General features: G+C 35.6%; 1 protein-coding gene across 6 annotated transcripts in view; it reads right to left on the bottom strand.

Annotated features, from left to right (window-relative positions):
• Positions 1–20,436, bottom strand: part of LOC129267764 (uncharacterized) — a 70,172-nt gene that overhangs the window by 46,304 nt on the left and 3,432 nt on the right. For 3 of the 6 annotated variants that reach the window (XM_064104662.1, XM_064104663.1, XM_064104660.1), the window contains exons 4-12: positions 18,669–18,806; positions 10,451–10,515; positions 9,609–9,682; positions 8,698–8,780; positions 7,919–8,001; positions 6,239–6,372; positions 4,948–5,080; positions 3,777–3,898; positions 2,650–2,670 (exon numbers count right to left, since the gene is read on the bottom strand). In XM_064104662.1, the coding sequence (XP_063960732.1) occupies positions 2,650–2,670; positions 3,777–3,898; positions 4,948–5,080; positions 6,239–6,372; positions 7,919–8,001; positions 8,698–8,780; positions 9,609–9,682; positions 10,451–10,515; positions 18,669–18,806 (853 nt within the window). The remainder of the gene's footprint in view (positions 1–2,649; positions 2,671–3,776; positions 3,899–4,947; positions 5,081–6,238; positions 6,373–7,918; positions 8,002–8,697; positions 8,781–9,608; positions 9,683–10,450; positions 10,516–18,668; positions 18,807–20,436) is intronic. The other 3 variants (XM_064104664.1, XM_064104661.1, XM_064104665.1) reach the window with 3 other exon arrangements.

The following is a 20,436-nucleotide window of genomic DNA, read 5'->3' on the forward strand; positions in this document are numbered from 1 at the left end:
AAAAATTGTGCACGACCAATGGGAATTTGGGGAGCTTTTCATTTAATTTGGATTATTAGCACTTCTGGGTGGAATTCCAGGATAATAAAATTGCAGACAGATGAATTTTAATACCTGTATGTAAGCAACAATATTAGATTCAATGTGGCCACAAGATGGAATTGGGTTGTTCATATACAACATGTACTCCTATTAAAATTCAAATATCTTCATGATATTACAGATCTGGGGCCCCGTTTCATAAAGAATTCAACTGTGCCATTATCACCATGGAAACCCTGATTTTTTAATAGCTGCCGAGCTCTAGTCTGCAGGCAGGCACAGACCCTGATTGAAACTTTGATCAACAAGTGGGTCTCCACGCAAAGACTAGCACATTCAAAACTTTCTGTTCCAAATCAGTACACAAGGCATTATGGGCTGCGCATTAAGACCCTTAACTTGAATGAAAATTCTGCACAGAAGACTAGATGAGCTCTGCTACCATGGTAGTTGTCATAATACCAAAGTTACCATATTGATCAAATCACAAAAAAGATCTCAGATCCTTAATCAGAGTTTCTATTCTTGTGAAGCACTAATTAGCATAATTTTATGTTTCAGCTTGCAAAGGACTTTTAACAAGGCATTAGCTTGGCAAGCAATTTTTAACAAACATTTCAAGGAATATACGAATGTTACATAAGCTGTGATTATTCTGCTAATACATTTGCCAAGCTACACATAGATGTAAAACACAATCCTGTATATGGGAGCTCTCCTTTGAAATATCAAAATGAAATCAAAATTTACTATTTTAATGACATTTTGCATAATTATGCTTTTGATTCTCTCTTTTTTTTAATGACTTTACACACAGGTGCATGGGATTAAATAAATGGTATTTATTTGGTTAGTGATCAGTTGCATACCTTCAGGTGGGTGGGTGATTAAGTTAGATTTCCACAGAAATATAATATCAGAGTATAGGCTAACCATGTGTTAGGATAAATGGCATTGTTACAATTCACACTGCACTAATTAGAGCTTCTTTTCGGTGTTGGTAAATAACCCCAAATGGGCCATACCATTTCACTTTTTTTATTACATTTAAATGTGTATGTCCTAATACTAGTAGTATGGAGTACAATGCATATAATATGAAAAAAAATAATAGTGGATGTATTTTACAATTCTTTGGAACATTTATCTTAAATGGTCATATCAGCTCATGGTCAAAATAACAATATCCACATATATTTATTCAAACAGAAAACCGCTTTAGTTTTTTATAATGGATTGGGCTGAAATTACACAGTATAATCTTAGTTTTTAGCTTTCGGAAATCCAATCACTAAACTTGTATTAAGATACATGTAAGTGTGCAAATGTCTGTTTTCAGAGGAAAATAAATATATTAAAGCATTATATCATAGAAGGTAAAAAATGTTATATTTACAAAAAATCACCAGACAAAAAGAGATTGATTATTCACAATCACTTTAATTTATTAGATTGAAATGATAGATGATACTCCAAAATAAAATAATTCATATTATTAAACCTTCACCAGAACTTTAAGAAATGCTTTAATATGTTATTTTCATTCATTCACCATCTCCCACATGTATTTAAAAGCAATGTTAGTAAGACCAACCATTACAAGTGCAATTGCTAATTGGCACTACATATAAGGTGCAGGAATCATATGTGGCTATCACGGCAACTCTCCCATATTTCCCCAAGAGGGCGCTTCAGACTTCTCTTGCCTGATGCGGAATCTTCAGATTATGAGAGAATTCAGCTCTATTGATGAATCTAGCCTTTAGACAAGGTTCTGTGTCTGAAATGAGGCGTATATCGGAAACAAGCAACTAGTTTGAAAAGACTAATCGCTCAAACCCGGGTGAACAAGACAACCACTGGGCCTTTAGGAACCTAATTTGATTTCTTATGTTAACTATGTCCCTAACTTGAATCCGCTACCTGAGAGGTAGCGGCCAATCAGTGCGTGCATCTTTCACATCCATGAACCCCTATGACCCCGTACCACAGCGGCAAAACTATCCGGTCCGATGGTGTCATCAGCACCGACAATGCAGATTGGCGCATCGACATGCTCATGAATAATTCATAGCAAGCAGTGAAAGCTAGGTTCCAATAGGCCTCACTCGATCTCACACTCAAACAGGTTTCGCCAGCTCTCTTCTTCCACCGTTAATATCGCTTCAGCCACAACTTGACAAAGAATACAGCCATGTCACAAGACCTTGTCAAAAGGCTAGCATGACTAAGGATGGGAATGCAGCATAAATGGAGAGAAAAATTTTCCCCCCATACTAGGTTTGTGAAATCTTAAGCTTCCGAGTATGTTTTTTATATTTATATGATGTTTTATGGCAAAAAAACTTAAGCAGTATTCCTGCATGAAATATGTAGCCTTGACCAATGGGAATTGCTTTAGTGTGAGCGATCTTTAAAACAGTTTATTAGATCTGCAGCTGCATTAATAGTGAACGGCATGGGTGCAGAATTAGGGCGTGGTGTGTGAGGAGGGCAGGGGGAGGGGGTGGGTAGGGAGAGGGGCAAGGGGAGGGGGGAGGTTGATGATGGGGTGGTTAGATGATGATGATTATAAATAAATGATGTTTAGACATATATTTTACTTAACTTCTCTTGACATTTTTCAGCCTGGGTGATACAAAACACAGATTAAAATCAGCACACGTAAAAACAACCAACCAATATCAATACATCAAAATATTTCTAATCAAAACAAGACACACTTCATCTAACGAAAATGAAATCAACTGCTCTATCAAAGAAATACAACAATAAACAAATCTTCCAAACATTGAGGTAAAATATGAGCAAAGCAGCATTCTCAGCCTATGGCATACAGGTACGTGCAACATAAAACATTTCAATTATCAGTCTATTAAAACACATGCTTGACATGGGGGGGCTGGGGAGGGATTCTGCCCCTACCCCTTTTTTTTAATGTTGTCATCTCTTTGATGAACAGAGCCCCCCCCCCTTTTTAGGACCAGCTTTCCTTTCAAACCCATCCTGCACCCCCAGCATGAAATTATAAAAAAAAATTAAGAATATTTGAATAAAAAATACAAACTCATCGAGGATGTTTGCTTTTACTGATTATTAACTTATGTCTTATACACTCTGCAGTCTATGTATTCCTTTAAAAGTGTTTGATAAGAGGCTCTCTGACCAATTTGAGTGCTAAGGTTGATGTACATGTACGTAAATTCAGATGAATACATAAATACTCTGGAGCCTAGGGTGCCAATTCATGAAGATGTTTGTAAGTCACACAAGTCTGGTAACCTGTTCTTTTGCTCAATGATATATTCCTAAATGGAGCTAACTTAGCACCTAACAACATGTTTCATTCGTTTTATGAAGTCGTCTGTAAAGTCGCTTGTAAAGTCGTATATAACTTACGAACAGCGTTCTGAAACATTATTCTAGGCCCCGTCTTACAAAGAGTTGCGATTAATCTGATCAATCGTAACTTTATGGAAATCCATCAGTGTCATAATTTTTTCACAGGAAATTTGCAAAATGTCCTCTGTAAACAAAGGAGACGCACCAAATTGTCAAAAAATCAATAAATTTATGGATATACATTTAAATCTAGAATTTTTTGAACAAACATGCATTGTATATGTTGACAATGTTGGCTTTCTATAGTTGTGGTTGTTTGGATCAATCAAAATTCTTTGTAAGACAGGGCCCAGGTTATCAGGCTCCAAAGAGCAAAAGAGCAAAAGACTTACCTGACGTCATTTTTGTAATATTTGATATCATCACCCACTCTCCTCCAGCCTATTTCCTTGGTTTGAGCATTGCATTCTGAATACATCAACGGTCTCATGCCGCTGTTGTATAAACTACCAGACTGTATTCAAGAACAATAATCATAATTAAAATTGATAATGAACGGTCAAAAAACTATTTGAAGCCATAAAGATAAGGGGCCTGTTTCATAAAGGACTTGCAACTGTTGTAACTTTGTCATAATGGCAACTACCATGGAAACCTTGATTATGATTGGCTGCTGAGCCCTCTTACCATGGTGGTTGCCATTAAGGCAAAGTTACAACCGTTGCAAGTCCTTTATAAAACGGGCCCAGGAACACTGTTGAAATATGAAAACTTAAAATTTCCAGACACCTCGCAAATCCCAAAATTAAAAAGAAAATATGTTATGAACACATACTTGTTATATATGGCCTGAAAGAGTATCTTCTCCCAAATAATTTGATACCACATTTATGTGATATGTGTTAATGTTTGAATAATCAGGAGGCATTCTTTTACTGTGATGTAAAGTTTGATTTGCACCAAAGTATGGCATGGCTGCAATGTAGAAATCCAGATCCCAATGATGTCACTATCCTGCATGAAAAATATTTGCAAATCCTTTTTCAATGAAATTAACTTGAGAATTGATACCAAAAAGTGTTCATTAAAAAATTCTGTTAATTTTTGAAAATGTGTTTTGTATTGGAATTTAATGCAACCATTCTAGGATTATGACATCATTGGCATCTGGATTCATTAGCTGCAGTCATGCCTTACTTTGGGGCAAATAAAAATTTACATCACTGCAAAGAATATCCAAGAGTGAAGACATACCATATAAATGTGGTATCAAATTATTTGGGAGAAGATACTCTTTCCAGCCAATACTAATGTAAGAAAAAAAATGTTAAGTGAAAACATGGCTAAGCATCTACTGTATCTCTGAATATCGGGAGTTTCCAAATGAGCATTACCAAATGCGGGAAAATGTCCCCCAAAATTGCGAAATCCCTCATATACTCCTTATTCAATATTCACAAGTCAAGTGCTGAACTTAACAATAATGGCGCTGCAATATCATGTACCCCCCAAAAAAAGACAAAATATAGAATTAGGAGGCGCTGTGCAATAAAATAATCATACCTTCATAAAGTTGGTGATGGTGAACCGATAGCGAACATTACGTCTTGTATTGCCGAATCTGAAGTAGAACCACTGGGTGTGTTTATGAGTGTATAGATCATATCTCAACTCTAATTCATACTCAAACTCAGACCTAAAGATAAAAACACAATAATATAGATTATGTTTATGAGTGTACAGATCAAATCTCAACTCTAATTCATACTCAAACTCAGACCTTAAGATAAAAACACATCTTGTATAAATCTGAAATGAAACCATTGAGTACGTTTATGATTGAGTGTAGAGATTATACCACAACTGTAATTCAAACTCAAACTCAGACCTAAAGATAAAAACAGAATGATATTATTTATTAAATCTTGTATGAATCTGAAATGAAACCATTGAGTAGGTTTATGATTGAGTGTAGAAATTATACCACAACTCTAATTCAAACTCACACTCAGACCTAAAGATAAAACAGAATACTACTTTGAATTACATCTTGTTGTAATCTGAAGTAGAACGGCTGGTTACGTTTATGACTGAGTGTCAAGGCCATATCTCAATACCTAAAGATAAACACAGAATGCTACTTTATTAATGTGATGCAGGACCACAGTATAAATGATCATAAAAACAGAAAACTACTTTTTATATGTTATCACTTTATCATGGTATCAAACCATAAAAGATAGAAAAGTAGAAAATTTCAAAATCCATTGTTTGGTTATTTTTACGATAGACCAGTTCGTAGTTACATCAGGGACAATTTTGGTCAAATGACCTTTCATTTATTTCATTATGATAGGCAGATTTCAAAGCAGGATATAACATATGCATGCCTTACATAGCAGGATGAAGAAATTGAATTATACCAAGTGACTAGAATAGCACACCATTGAAGACTCCATGAAGGTATTTGTTGCATTTCTACTTTGAATGCATATTATAGCATGTTGTACGATGTACTTGGCAAACTGCAGTGAAATACCAGTCGTGGACGCATTTTTGTTCTTTGTGGATGCAAATGAAAAACACAATTGAAAAGAATATATGAATAATCAAGACACCAAAGTTGGTGCTTATCTCAGTAAATTTTAAACCACCATGCCACTTTAGTACAAATGACCTTTCTCTGATCATGCGCAGAATCTTCTGATCATGCGCAGAATGGAACTACGAACTGGCTTATTGTGTATCAATTAGGTTGTAATCAAGTTCACATTTTTCAAAATTTGTAAGATTTGTTTTTTCATTGTTATTTGAATCCATTACTCAATTTCAATAATAACTCTCATACACTTACACTTGGATAGCCTTCATCAGGTTGCCACTTTCAAACCGGGATTCAAAGATCAAAGTAGTGTCTTCGGACGACTTCAGCTTAGCAGCTCTTGGTATAGGACCATTCCTGTTACCCCCGACACGAGATCGTAGGAACTGAAAAGAAGTAAAGACAAAAGTATGGAAAGCTATATATTGGGATGTCCATTCCTATTACTGCCAACATAAGATTGCATGAACTGAATAGAAAAGTATGGAAAGCTATTTATTGGGACAAGATAATTTATGTTTTACCTAAAACACAGGAATCATAGAAATTAAATGAGGTAAAGAATAAAGTATGGATGGCTATCTCTCGGAACAGGGCCAGTCTTGTTTACCCCAAACACAGGATCGTAGAAAATAAAAGAGGTAAAGAAAAAAATATTGAAGGCTACCTATGTTGACATGACTGTTTCTATTTTAAACCCCCAACATGGGATAGTAAGATACAGACAAAATTATGGAATGCTACATATTAAGACATGTCCATTCTTCTCACCCCCAAAACGAGATTGTAGGAACTGAAATGACATAAAGAAAGAGTATGGAAGGCTTTTATGATGACATGCCCATTTCTGTTACCCCAGAGTGGGAATATAGGAACTAAATGACGTAAAAAAGTATGGGACATGACCATTCCAATTACCAGACCTGCCAACCTTCTACAACCAAAAAAAGTAATCTTAGAAGAAAAAAAAGTATTTTTTGACAAAAAAGAAGATTTTTAAAATTTGGCTCAACATAACAATCGCCAGCCTGTTGTAGAGAGATGGGTGAAAAAACGTGTGAGATGACTCTACTTGAAAATTTGATAATTCAACTTTTTAAACATGTGCTCTTAGGCGAGAATTTACTTTTTGTTTTCATGCAAGTTACTGGCCCGACAATGATTTTTACTGGTCTGGGACTGTCGGACCGGCGCTAGTGTCACGCGCTGTGTATAATACATACTCCATGATCAGAAATTTTACAAAAAAGTAACAAATCATACAAAAAAGTATTGGTGTATTCATAGCAATAAAAAGGAACAAATACTCTAAAAAGGGAACGGTTGGCATGTCTGAATTACCCCCAAAACGAGATCGTATCAACTGAATAAGGTAAAGAAAACAGCATGGAAGGCACCTGCTGCTTGCCAGGCTGTGGCTCTACCACCAGGCCATCGCTGGGAAGTGGCAGTCATGATGAAATAAGAACAAACTAGAGAAACTAGATGACAGAACCAAATGCAGCAAGTTCAAAGACTTTCTTAGGGTTTCTTATTTTTTCAGTTTGATCATGCAATCTTATTCACTGGGTGCAAGCTGGAAATTATCTAGGACTGACTCATAACATTTAACATCCGTTCAAATAGTTACAATCATAGATGTTTCCTAGTTTGACAAGACCCCCCCCCCCCTTTCCTCCTCGCTGGTTAACCCTTAATGCCATTCACAAATAGTGTTAAATATATATTTTTTTAATATAAGACACAGACCTATAATCATATCTATATTATTCAAGTTTCACAGTCAACCTAAACATTCCAAGCTCTTGGGACAGTAATCTTTGGGCCTCATATAGGGCAAACGCATTGCCTCCTGGAACTGGGTAATCCTATTTCAAAGCCTATGGGAAATGCAGAACACAGTACTCAAGGAGTTAAATTCCTATGACTTACATATTCTTCATGAGTAAGAGGGTGGTGATAGACAACTCTTCCTTCTCCTTCGGGTAACGGCATCGGTGTCTTCTCAAAACCACCTAAAATCCAAGAATGAGATTGTAGATCATATTTGATATTGTAGAGGTGTTGTGGCTGAATGGATAAATCTCCGGACTTTAAACCCCAAGGTCCAGTGTTCAAATCTCACCACATCACTCGCTTCCTTTGGCAAGACGTTAATCTCAACTTTCCACCCTCCACTAAGGTGTAGTATTGGGTACCCGATAAGAAGGAATTCCTTGAATGCCATCGCCATCATCTTCATCATCATCATTATTATTATCATGATCAGCACCATCATCATCATCATCATTATTATAATCATGATCATCATGACTATCATAATCAACACCATCCTCATCATTATCATCATCATCATCATCATGACTATCATAATCAACATCCTCATCATCGTCACCATCATTATCGTCATCATGACTGTCATAATCAACACCATCCACATCATATTCATTATCATCATCATCATCGTCACAATCATTATCATCATCATCATCATGACTATCATAATCAACACCATCCTCATCATCGTCAACATTGTCATCATCACGATCATCAGCATCAACACCTTCCTCATTATCATCCTCCTCCTCCCTCATCATTGTCATCAATGTAATCATCATAGTCTTCATGATCATTATCTTTATAATGATCATAATAATTGCAATCATCATCACTACCATCATCATCACCGTAATTTAATGACATTGTCTTACTTGGTTGATAGAACGGCTCACTCTCTGCGGGTATATCATCGATGTGTTGAACAGTTTCACGTAGAACCTCTACATCAGCAGGCCTATTAAAAAAGCAAAAATTGAATACAAATTATTACACAGTCATGTAAGTTTGGAAGAAAATGAATAATCCTCATAATTTAGGAGCTTGTTGAGGTCGTTTTTTCATGCTCACTTTCTTTCAAAGTTTATTTTCCCCTTTTCAATAAATTTTGGATATGCCCCTGGCTCTATCATCATCTAGGAGCTTGTTGAGGTTAATGCTGGGAGCCGGGCCGGGCCGGGCTGGAACTCGGAGCCTAGGAAGTTGGGGGGATTTACCTCAGGACAAGCTGGTCCGGAGTTGAGAGCTAAAACAGCATCGGAAGCTGTTAAGTCTTGATTTAAATACTAAATAAACAGCTAGAAAACGTAAACCATTTACCTAAATGCGTGAATTGAACTCATATTCATTCCCAGATAATCTAACTTAACGTGAATTTCCTTAACGTGAATTTCAGCCCCATTTAGCATCGGAAACGACCTTGGCTTCGATCTCGACGTCTTCATTTGAATTCTTTGTCAGATTTTGCCAAACGAACGTAGAGGGCAGCAACAGTTTGTTGATGTCGTGTTTGCTGTATGTAATTGCTAATTTCAGCACATATCAAAAAAGAATATACGGCGGACTGAGACCCTAAATCTGAGAAATCGAACAATAAAATCAAGATGAAAGCCGGGTTTAAGCCGGGTTTTCCTTCCAGGCCCCAATGCTAGTTGAGGTCCTTTCTTCGTTTTTTTTTTTTTGCTTGTAATTTTGTTTTGAAAAGTACCCACCCCCAAACCCATAATTTCTGCATTTTCCCCTGATTTTACGACAGTAAATTTGTAAGATAAGTTTGAACACTTACCATCTAGGAGCCTGTTGAGGTCCTGGATCCTTTGAGAGAGCATACAGATTCCGAGGTTCACGAAGCTTTGGAACCTTACAAAAGGACAAGAAATTCATGGGAAAACATTTCAATACTGAGCAAAAACTGGCTGAAAATAAATATTCAAAATGGACACGAAAAACATGACAGTGTGCTTTAAAACATGCTGGCCCACAATTCAGTGCACTTACTACACTTTCATAATTTGTTTTCTATTCAACTTTTAATTATAATTCAAACCACCTATATATAGTTGGACAAAAAATGTTCAAACGGCTGTTTTCGACTCGCCGTACGGCCGCCGTAGAGCAAATGTGACCAAGGTATTAGAAGAAGGAATATTCTTTCAGATAAGCTTTTTAAAGACAAAATGACTGTTTTGGCTATTTACAGAGAGTCATCTCTAGCGACTTATTGTGGGGTTAGGGGTGGCTGGTCACATTGGTTCAAATCCACTTTTTGTTATTAAAGGGGGACTTGACCCCTTAATATTGAATATCTGAACAAACCTGGGCCCCGTCTTACAAAGAGTTGCGATTGAGCCAATCAAGCTTAACTCTATGGAAATCCATCAGTATTCTAATTTTTTCTACAGGAAATTTGCAAAATGTCCTTTGTAAACAAAGGAAATCACACCAAATTGTCAAGAAATCAATTAATTTATGGATATACATTCATATCTAGATTTTGTTTTTAATAAACATGCATTTTACATGTTGACTTTGCTGGCTTTCCATAGTTGTGATTGATTGGATCAATCGTAACTATTTGTAAGACGGGGCCCTGATCTAAAATCTTGGTTTGAAACATCTTTCACTTACCATCTTGCCAGCACTGTAGTTGAAAATGAGTTGAGTAGTGCGCTTCTGCCTGTCCGCCGAGTTATCTACCATGAAATAATGCAAGATCATAAAAAATAAATAAATCATTCATTCAAAGTTGATAGCTGAGTTATCTACCCTAAATAGTTAGAGAAGATGGAATCAATCATTTCATTCAAAGTTGATAGCTGAATTAATATCACACACAAATGCTGAATCCATCATTCAAAATTGATACATTTTCAATAAAAATGATTTCAAGATTCAAGGGTTTGTAAAAACAGTCAAAATAAATTGTGAGAAATAATCATGATTGGTACAAAATGTAATAATTTAGATATATATACAAAAATTACATACAAAGCTCACATACATGACTGTGTAATTGAGATTAAAAGTTTGAGAGCTAGAGGATCCATTTCCTATATTAAGAGAAGAAAAGATTTCAAAATCTACCAGTTGAATTAATATTAAATTAGATATTTTAAACACGTAAATACAACCACACTTACTTAACAAAGGTTTAAAATCCTCTTACAATCAAGATGAAAAATTACTGTTCAAATAAAATCCATTCGCAATCCAAGGCACAAGATTCCTTCACTCCAAACATGAAGTAACACCCTCATTGGTCTTGACGTACATACATGTAAGCACAAAATAAAGAGTGTTTTCTCCAAAGGTATTGACAAGCATAAAGCGAGAGAAGGCTTCAATTCAATAGAGAGAGATGTTTTTATTGGCTCCAGTGAGAGAAAAAATATTCATTAAAAGTGGGAACAGGTGATATTGCATTGATAATGCATCGGCGAGGGAGACGATAAAGAAAAGCTGGGTCATCTTGACACCACGGAACACATCATTTCGTCTCAATGAACATTCTAACACCAAGCAATAACGGGATGACATTAAATGGATTATACGTCCTGTCGCTATGGACAACCAGGGAAGCCTGTTTTAATTGATGAAAGGTATGGAGTTGATGCCCTTGGGGAGTCCATTGCATTACCATCGGTAATGAGAGTGTTGGTTTTAATTGCTTTGAGCAGCATCAATCTATTATGCAGTGATAATTGGCTCTACATGCAATTATCTAGTTATTCTGCCACTGCTAATATTTATACATACTACATATGTACATTCAAGACACAAGTTGAAGCTTATAGTATAGTGTGTTAAATGCAGTCACTGTGATATTGGCTACATGTATATAATTCGTTATTTATACATGTATGGTTCTCCTCTTGTTACCCAAGCTCCACTGTCTTTTGTCATATTTTGTCTAATAAATTTTAACTTTCTTTTCATATTTTTTTCTTGCTATTTTACTGTCATACATCTTCAATAAACATTGATCCTTAATACCTACAGTATGTAAACTGATGCTAAACATAATTTCAATAAACAAATAAGTACATGTATATGTATTCTTTTCAAAAGTTTTTTTTTTCTTGAATTATTTATTTCACAAAATATCTCCAGAAGTTACTTTTTTTTTTTTTTTTTTTTGGGGGGGGGTTCCTTATTCCCTTTGATTTTACACATTTTTTCCTCCATCCCACCCTTATCCACTCTTCACCATACCCCCCCCCCTCTACATGTACCATTGTATCTGTCCTGTCTCCCTAGTTCCTTTCTGCTTCCAGTCTCTCTCTTTTTTTTCTCTCTCTCTCTCTCTTCTCTCCCTTCCCCTTCTTCCTTTCCCTCTCACTCTCATTCTCTTCCTGTACTCCCAACATGATGTATATATTTTATTCTTAATTTGAATGAGAACATACGTCCACCTTTTCCACTGCCCTAGTCTCTCTATCTCAATTCTCTCCCTTTTATCATAGGTCTACACTTTCAATCCAAGTATTGATCTTCTAATCCCATTGTCAGAACCAAGAAAACAAATTTTACAACCCAATCTCAATGCACAGGTACAAGTAAAAGGTCAACAATGTTGACATAAATGTTGATTAAAAACTTGACCAAGAAAAAAATTATAGTGCAAATTAGGAAAAGAAACTCCAAAGGCATTTTTCATACACTGAATGTGTGTACAGTTAAAAAATCATCAAATGAACAGCAGTATTTTGAGGAACTTGGGGAAAAAGTATTTTAGATAGAAAAAACAACAACAGTATTTTCTATTTTCAATCCTTTGCATTTGCAATAGCCAATGTGTGTACAATTCAATTCTGGGGGGGGGGGGGGTATTTCAGTGAAATCTGAAGTATTTTCATTGAAAAGGCCATTATGAAATGTTGTTAAAAGAGGGTACATGTATCTCTGCAGTTATTCGGTAATTCATTTTCATTTAAATCAAAGCTTAAAATAATGTGTATACAGTCCACTGTAAATTCACTAGTTTTAAGTGTCCAAGCTTCCTCAATTGGAATGAAAGCAGCACAATGCATCAATACTCTCTCCTTCAATAGACCCTCGCTTTATCTATCACCTTGGATTATTGATTAGTAGTCTTTAATGGCAAGCGCAGAATAGGTATAAGTTCACACAATGATGCTTCACTTTAACAAATAAGTTTTATAAACGCAGTTAAGCCTGTGAAGACTACTTGTAGCTTGCAATGTAATTTAGCCTGTAATGACACAATGGAAAGCAGTAGTTGAAGATTAAAACAAGATTTAACTTTAACTTTCGAAATTTCTGCTCGTTCACACTTTACATGTATCCACAATGTCGCAGGGTCCCCATTCATCGTTTTGAGTGTGGACACAGTAACGAACAAGCTCAAAATTAAATGCGACCTCTATTCCACGGGCATATTTTTTCCCCCCATTTTGTGGGGCTACACTGTACTTTTACCTAGTAACTGCCTACAATATGCAAAATCAGATATAAGCTTTGAGTCTGACATTGAACTGGGATTTTCCACTGCCTTTTTTTTGCGTTTTCGGGGTGAAATCCCCGCTGGACTTCCCAAGCACCTTAGATTGCACTGGGGTCATTACAACACTTCGGTTTCATGATCATCGAGTGGGAATTGGTGGGACCAAATCTCACTTGAAAGATAAATCTTTAAAGATTGAGGTGTCGTGTGGAATATCACTGAAGTTTAAGGTGCAAGCTCTCCTAATCAATAATAAGCCACCGTATGAACGTAACTATTGATTGCTCCCTGCCTGAATAGTGAATAGCATTCAGAAATCCATCAGCTGCCCTTGCAAACCTACATACATGTAATTCAAAAGATCCTCCAAACTAAAAAAAAAAGAAGCCACAGTCTTCATTGTTTAGATACTTTGAGGGTGATTAATACAAGTACAATATCAGTATCCAGCCTCTATTGTTAATTGTTGGTAAACTACAAAGTCAATAATCAGTAGTGTGTACCCTAAAGAGTGAGTGTGCAGGAACTTGCATGTTTGGTTTCAGCAACATGTACATGAGAGTCCCCAAGTTTTCAGGATAAGGAGAGCAGGCAAAAATAAAAGGTCAAGTCCACCCCAGAAAAAGTTTTTTCGAATAAATAATGCTGAAAATGCCATCAAAATTGGATGTAGAATATTAAGAAAGTTATGACATTTTAAAGTTTTGCTTTTTCACAAAACAGTCATATATGCACAACTCAGTGACATGCAAATGAGAGAGTCAATGATGTCCATCACTCACTATTTCTTTTTTTTTTATGTTTGAATTATACAATATTTCAATTTTTACAGATTTGACAATAAGGACCAACTTGATTGAAACATATAGAATTAAACAATGCTATTATGTTCAGGGAGGAATTAATCTTTGTTTCACACAACAGGGAGAAAATTTGAATATTTAATATTTCATATAACTTTGTCTTATTTTACATCCGATTTTGATGAAATTGTCAGTGTCATGCTTGTTGGATTTTTCTCTTTTTATTCAAATCAACTTATTGTTGGGGTGGACTTGACCTTTAGGGAATTCAGGGAGTAAAAAATATTTCAAGGAAAACCGGTTTTTTTTTTTAAGACAACAAAATTTGAAAAATACTTATATATGGTGGAATCAAGCAAAGTTCAATAAAACAATACGATGCATTTACCTAAGTTAAATATATTTTAACCCTGTTTGCAGCATTAGCTTTGTATTAAACTTGTGTTTTGCTATTAGAATCATTTTATCACGTGTTTTAATATGTCAATGAAAAACACAGTATTGATGTTTGTTAGAACACTGAAGAACACAGAATTTGCATTTGTATGTAAAAGGGATCACAGTAGATTAAATATGTGTTGTTGTTTTTTTGCTAAAAATATATTTTTTGCAAAATGAACCATTTTTTTATGTTGAAAAATTGAAAGGCTTGAGATAATACAAGTAGCTGCCATATTAATAGCATGCAGACAGGATTTCCTAATACCAGTGAAAAAGCGTTGTTTATCAATAATTAATTGCCATGAAAATCAACAAAATCACTTGTCATTCCACATAAATGCCTATAAGATTCACTTTGACTCTGATGTTGTACAACATACTCTATAAACTAGGCCTATATACTTTTTTTTCTTGAAAATGTGATTTAAATAGCAAATTCAACAATTATTACCAAGTTAATGGGGAAAAGTATTTATTTTATATTTCTATTAATAAGGAAACATCAATTAATATTAAATGTGCCTTCTGTTGAATTTCTGAAATGCAAATAAAAATTACAATTGAATCTACCTACAATGTATAACAAAATTTGCACTCAATTATAGTGAAACACCATCATTCAATCAGCTATAAAACTTGTTGCCTAGCAACTGCATCCCGGATACTTGAATAAGTGAAGTGGTGATGAATACAGAAGACTGCAGTAAATTAATTAGTAGGGTATAGGAGGCATGGTAATGTATTGAAAGATCCGCAGAGTTATCGACGTTGGACTTTTAGCTATCAATAGAGGGGGTACTTACTCTGCTGAAAAATTCAATACAGATATTTCTAGACAACTCTTGTACACAGTAAAAACAAAGATAGGGGTATAATTTAAAGGACAAGTCCACCCCAACAAAAAGTTGATTTGAAAAAAAGGAGAAAAATCCAACAAGCAAAACGCTGAAAATTTCATCAAAATCGGGTGTAAAATAAGAAAGTTATGACATTTTAAAGTTTCGCTTAATTTCACAAAACAGTTATATGCACATCCTGGTCGGTGTGCAAATTGGCAGACTGATGACGTCACCCACTCACTATTTATTTTGTATTTTATTATATGAAATAAGAAATATTCTAATTTTCTCCTCGTCAAGTGAAACAAAATTTATTTTCTCCCTGATTACATGTGCAATTACCATTATTTTAAGTTTATGGTTAAGTTAAGTTGGTCCTTATTGTCAAATCTGTAAAATTTGAGATATTGTATTATTCAAACAATAAAAAACATAAGAAATAGTGAGTGATGGACATCATCGAATCTCTCATTTGCATATCGCTGTGTTGCGCATTGAACTGTTTTGTGAAAAATAAGCAAAACTTTAAAATGTTATAACTTTCTTATTTTACATTCGATTTCGATGAAATTTGCAGCGTTATGTTTGTTTGATTTTTCTCTATCTATTCAAATCAACAATTTTCTGGGGTGGACTTGACCTTTAAAGAGTAAAATCTATAGTGTACAATAGATAGCAAAACAAAAACAATAATGTGATAAAATACTAGATCACAGTTTTGAAAATTTCTAGTATTTTGTGACTAAAATGTGTTGCTTGTTTTCTTGTGTTTTGATCCGAAGGGAAAAGCATTCTACAGACTACAGACTGTTTCCTATCAATCAATCTAAGTCAAATCAATGATTTGTTAAAAACATTTATTCACCTTTTAAAGTTGTTGTTTTATATGAATTATAAATACACACCGAAGTCACCCGAACACAAAAAGGCACAAAGTTAAATTGGTTGCTAGGATACAGCCTTGCCTCTTAGCAACAAATGAATGTACCAGTAAACAGCTTGATAACATCAAAATACAGAAACTCAACGATGAAAATTGCAAAGGATTCTCTCTAAGGGTGTGTTTATGCTATGTTGCGAGGACAGAATCAGCGTTTTCAAACGTCGATTCAAAACGCCGATCGTAAACGTGGTTCTGGGAGTGCTGTTTATGCTTCACTTTTCAGAGGCGAAATCACGAACTCCAGCTGGCTTCGCATCGTAATTTTCGTTGAGTAGGAAAGCGATCGAGGTCAAATTGGGCGCGCCCTTTTTCGAAAGTTTTTTTTTTCGAGAGTAATGGGGAAGGCACAATGACTGTTATTTAAACATTGAACAATTTCCGATATTTTAGTCATTGCATGGAGCTACTTGACATAGCCATATATTTTCCACCATGGTGAGGATAATAGTGAGAAAAAATAAAGAATATTAAAGTATACATAATAAAATAATAAAACATCTATTTGTTTATGGGCATCTGGCGATGTCTCCTCATTATAACTCATGTTCCAGGTTTTTTTTGTAAATCCCTCAACATTCATCGTGATGACAAATTGGAAGAGTAATACTAGTGATAGTACTTAAATCAATTATCACACATGCAAATGTAACACGGGAGATGAGAGGTAATTCCGTGGAGGTAACATGCGACCATGGAGCAATGCGACTGTATTTGCCCGCGGATTTTCATCTCACCGGAAGCATGCACCAAATGACGTCATTTAAACACGTTTACGATCGTGGTTCTGTTTATACTTCCCCAGAAAGCCTGATTCTGGTCAAACGACGTTTACAAACGCACCTTTTTGTGAGTTTACAATCGGCGTTTTGAAACAGCGTTTAAATGAAAGTAAGCATGGATGCAACCGCGTTTTGGACTAATCACGTTTGGAAACGCTGATTCTGGCCTGAAAAGTGGAAGCATAAACACGGCCTAAGTTCAATGGTAGTAATAGAATAGCTGGATTTATATAGCGCTTTTTGCCCAAGGATACAAAGCGCTCGCTATTATTACCCAGGCTTTACATGTAGCTCGAGCTACCATCGGTCGGCCCTCAGTGCATGCAGGAATTGATCCTGTCGGGTAACCATTCACCTGACCTGGGTCAAGTGCAGCAGTGTGGAAAAATTTCTTGCTGAAGGAAAACACGCCGTGGCTAGGATTCGAACCAACGACCCTCTGTTTGAAAGGCAAGAGTCAAAACCACTAAACCACAGCGTGCCAACTACAAGCAACAGACATAGTATTTGTAACAAAGTTTAACAAATAACGTATAAAGTTTGGCATGCAAATCAGACCAAACATTATGAAAACAGTGAGTGACAAGAATTCAAATATGTGTAAAGGGTTTAAAAAGGCGAATAGTGATGTACATGTAAGTCGTGAAAGTGCCCATTAACAAACTATATTTGTTAGTATGAGAAACAAATGTTCTTTGCGAGATTCGTTGGTAAAGTTAATGTAAATGATTTTAAAGGCAAAGTCTATCCTTGCAACAAGCAGACTTGAAAAAATAAGAAAAATCAGACAATCATAACGCTAATAATTTCAACAAAATTAGATGTTAAATACGAATTCTTTCAAAGTTTGGCTTTTATTGAACAAAAACAATAACACAGCCACTATGCAAATGTGGGAGCCGATGACATTACCTCTCATTTCTTTTGACATATTGGAATATTTTTAATTTTTCCCGAAAATGAAAAACATAGTTTGAAAACTTTGATTCCTCTTTGATCATGTGGAAGCACCATTTTTTATGTAACTTGTGAATCAATGAAAAACTTCCTTATTGTCATGGCAACAAATTTTTATTTTCTTCAAGGACAAAACTTTTAGAAAATAAAATTTTATTAAATAAAAAAATAAGTGGGATATGACATCAGCTCCATCATTAATGTATTGTTCATGACGACATGCATGGAACTGTTTGACCAAACTTTGAAATGTCATAACTTTCTTATTTTTCATCCAATACAAACTTTCAATGTATTTTCCGTCTGTCCAAATCATAATAGTTTCAGAATGGAGTACCAGACAAATACAAGTCATAAACAGAAAATGTGAGGAAAAATAAAATAAAACAAAGAACCTGAATAAAAACACAAAAACATTTCAAATGTTAGTAATGTGCTAAAATAGAGGCCTTATCATGATATTTGCCAGTGCCCTCCTAATATGTGTGTGCACCCATTGCGTACAAAGTCAAGGGGAGGGGAAGGGTGTCACCATCAATGACGAATGAGTGGCAGTGAATGGTCTTGCGACTCATTTTATGATAGTGCCAAATTCAACAGAATAGAATAGTGAAACTCACCCGGGTCATTTTTGTCGTCATCTTTCAGAGCTTGGTTCTCGTATTCGGTATCGGACGCCCCATCACTCAGCTCGTAACCGTTGCCACGGTCCCATGCTTTCAAAGCCTTGTTGGGAGTCCGGTAATTCTCATTGCGACCTAACACAGTGTGAGTGTGGGTGGTTAGTTTATAGATCACAATGTGTAAAGAAGTGATTATGAATACAGTCAACCCTTTAAACTATTAAAAAACTGTCGGAGCAGGAAGCAGTTTGATGCAGTTTGAAGCTTGAATGAAATTGTTACTGATATAGGGCACCTTTTGTATTATTAATAATAATATTAGTGACTTTGTAATTATGACAACTAACATGATAACGGGGCTCAGCAGCCAATCACAATCAAGGTTTCCATGGTAATTACAATGATTGCAAATTTAGCTGTAATTATGAGATGGACCCCCTTATTTAATTTTTAAGCAAAATTAATATAATTTTCGTGATTGCCATCATAATCATAAACAAAGCAATACATCTGGAGAACATTCACTTTGATCTGTTGGAAAGCAAGTCTGAATAAAATATACATACTGGACAGTATCTATCTACCACAAGATGGCCATCTTTGGAAGATGTGTCTTGAACGGGTAGCATAAGCCAGCTTTAATACAATGAATGAATAGGTCTACTTGTACATGTACACTGGACTTAATTAGCATGTCACATTTTTCCCCTTAAAACTTTGAGTTGACTGTATTCTCAATTAAACATACCACACGGCATCAGCACAGAGGATTATCTTTCGATTTTGGGGGGAATCTATTGTTGCGCGCCCCCCCCCAAAAAAAAAAAAATATTATAACAAATAATCCTCTGCGCTGACGCCGATGATCGTACCCAAAATCAATTCAAGTTTTGTGCAAAAAGAAAAGTTATTTTACTTTCAAGATTTACAGGCAAAGATTGAATGAATAATCCGTGAGGGCATGCTTCACTGCAAAATTAGGATTCTTAAAAGCAACCTTTACCCAAAACATACCCCCCAAAAATATGATAAAAAAGAATGTTCAAGAGAAAATAATGCAGGTGATACTGTGTAATCGTGCGGTTGAGCTAAGGAAAATAAAGCAAGACTTAAATAGAGCTTCTACCATCATGTGTACAAAAAATACGAGTATAGAAATAAAAAAAAACATTACTGAGGACAAAGGAAACACACAATAGGCAATGTGCCATTGGAACAGTTCCGACTCCCCTATGTTCAAAGTCGATCTTTGTACCCCCTCTATTTTGAAATCCTCGATCCACCGCTGATTAGGGTTGATCAGGTACCGTATCATTATTTCCATGATCTTGGACAGTCGCTCAAGATTTTCGCGGAGATCAGAGTAAGACTCATAAGAGATCATTAAAAGATTCATGAAAGATCAATTAAAGACAAGGAAAAGTGCACTGAAAGATCACTTGTTGCACAAAAGATCCCTGAAAGACCATTAAAAGATATCTATAGGACAGTATTTCAGAGCTCTTTGAGGGGTCTTTCTGAGCCATTCCACAGAGATGACAAATTTCAGTGATCTTGGAGACTGCTGTGAGACCTTGCCAAATTTGGGTCTTTCAAAGGCCCTTCAAAGATCTCCCCTCTGTGGAATGGGGGCCTAGAGGACGCACGCCACTGTGTATTAATAAATAAGATTGCATGTTACATATCATGTGCGCGCCTCAGCACTAAGCAGGACTCTACGTCATCCTTAACCCTTTGTGAAACAGCCCCCCCCCCCCCCGGTCTA

Source organism: Lytechinus pictus, chromosome 9 (genome assembly GCF_037042905.1).
Source record: "Lytechinus pictus isolate F3 Inbred chromosome 9, Lp3.0, whole genome shotgun sequence".
Lineage (NCBI taxonomy): Eukaryota > Metazoa > Echinodermata > Echinoidea > Temnopleuroida > Toxopneustidae > Lytechinus > Lytechinus pictus.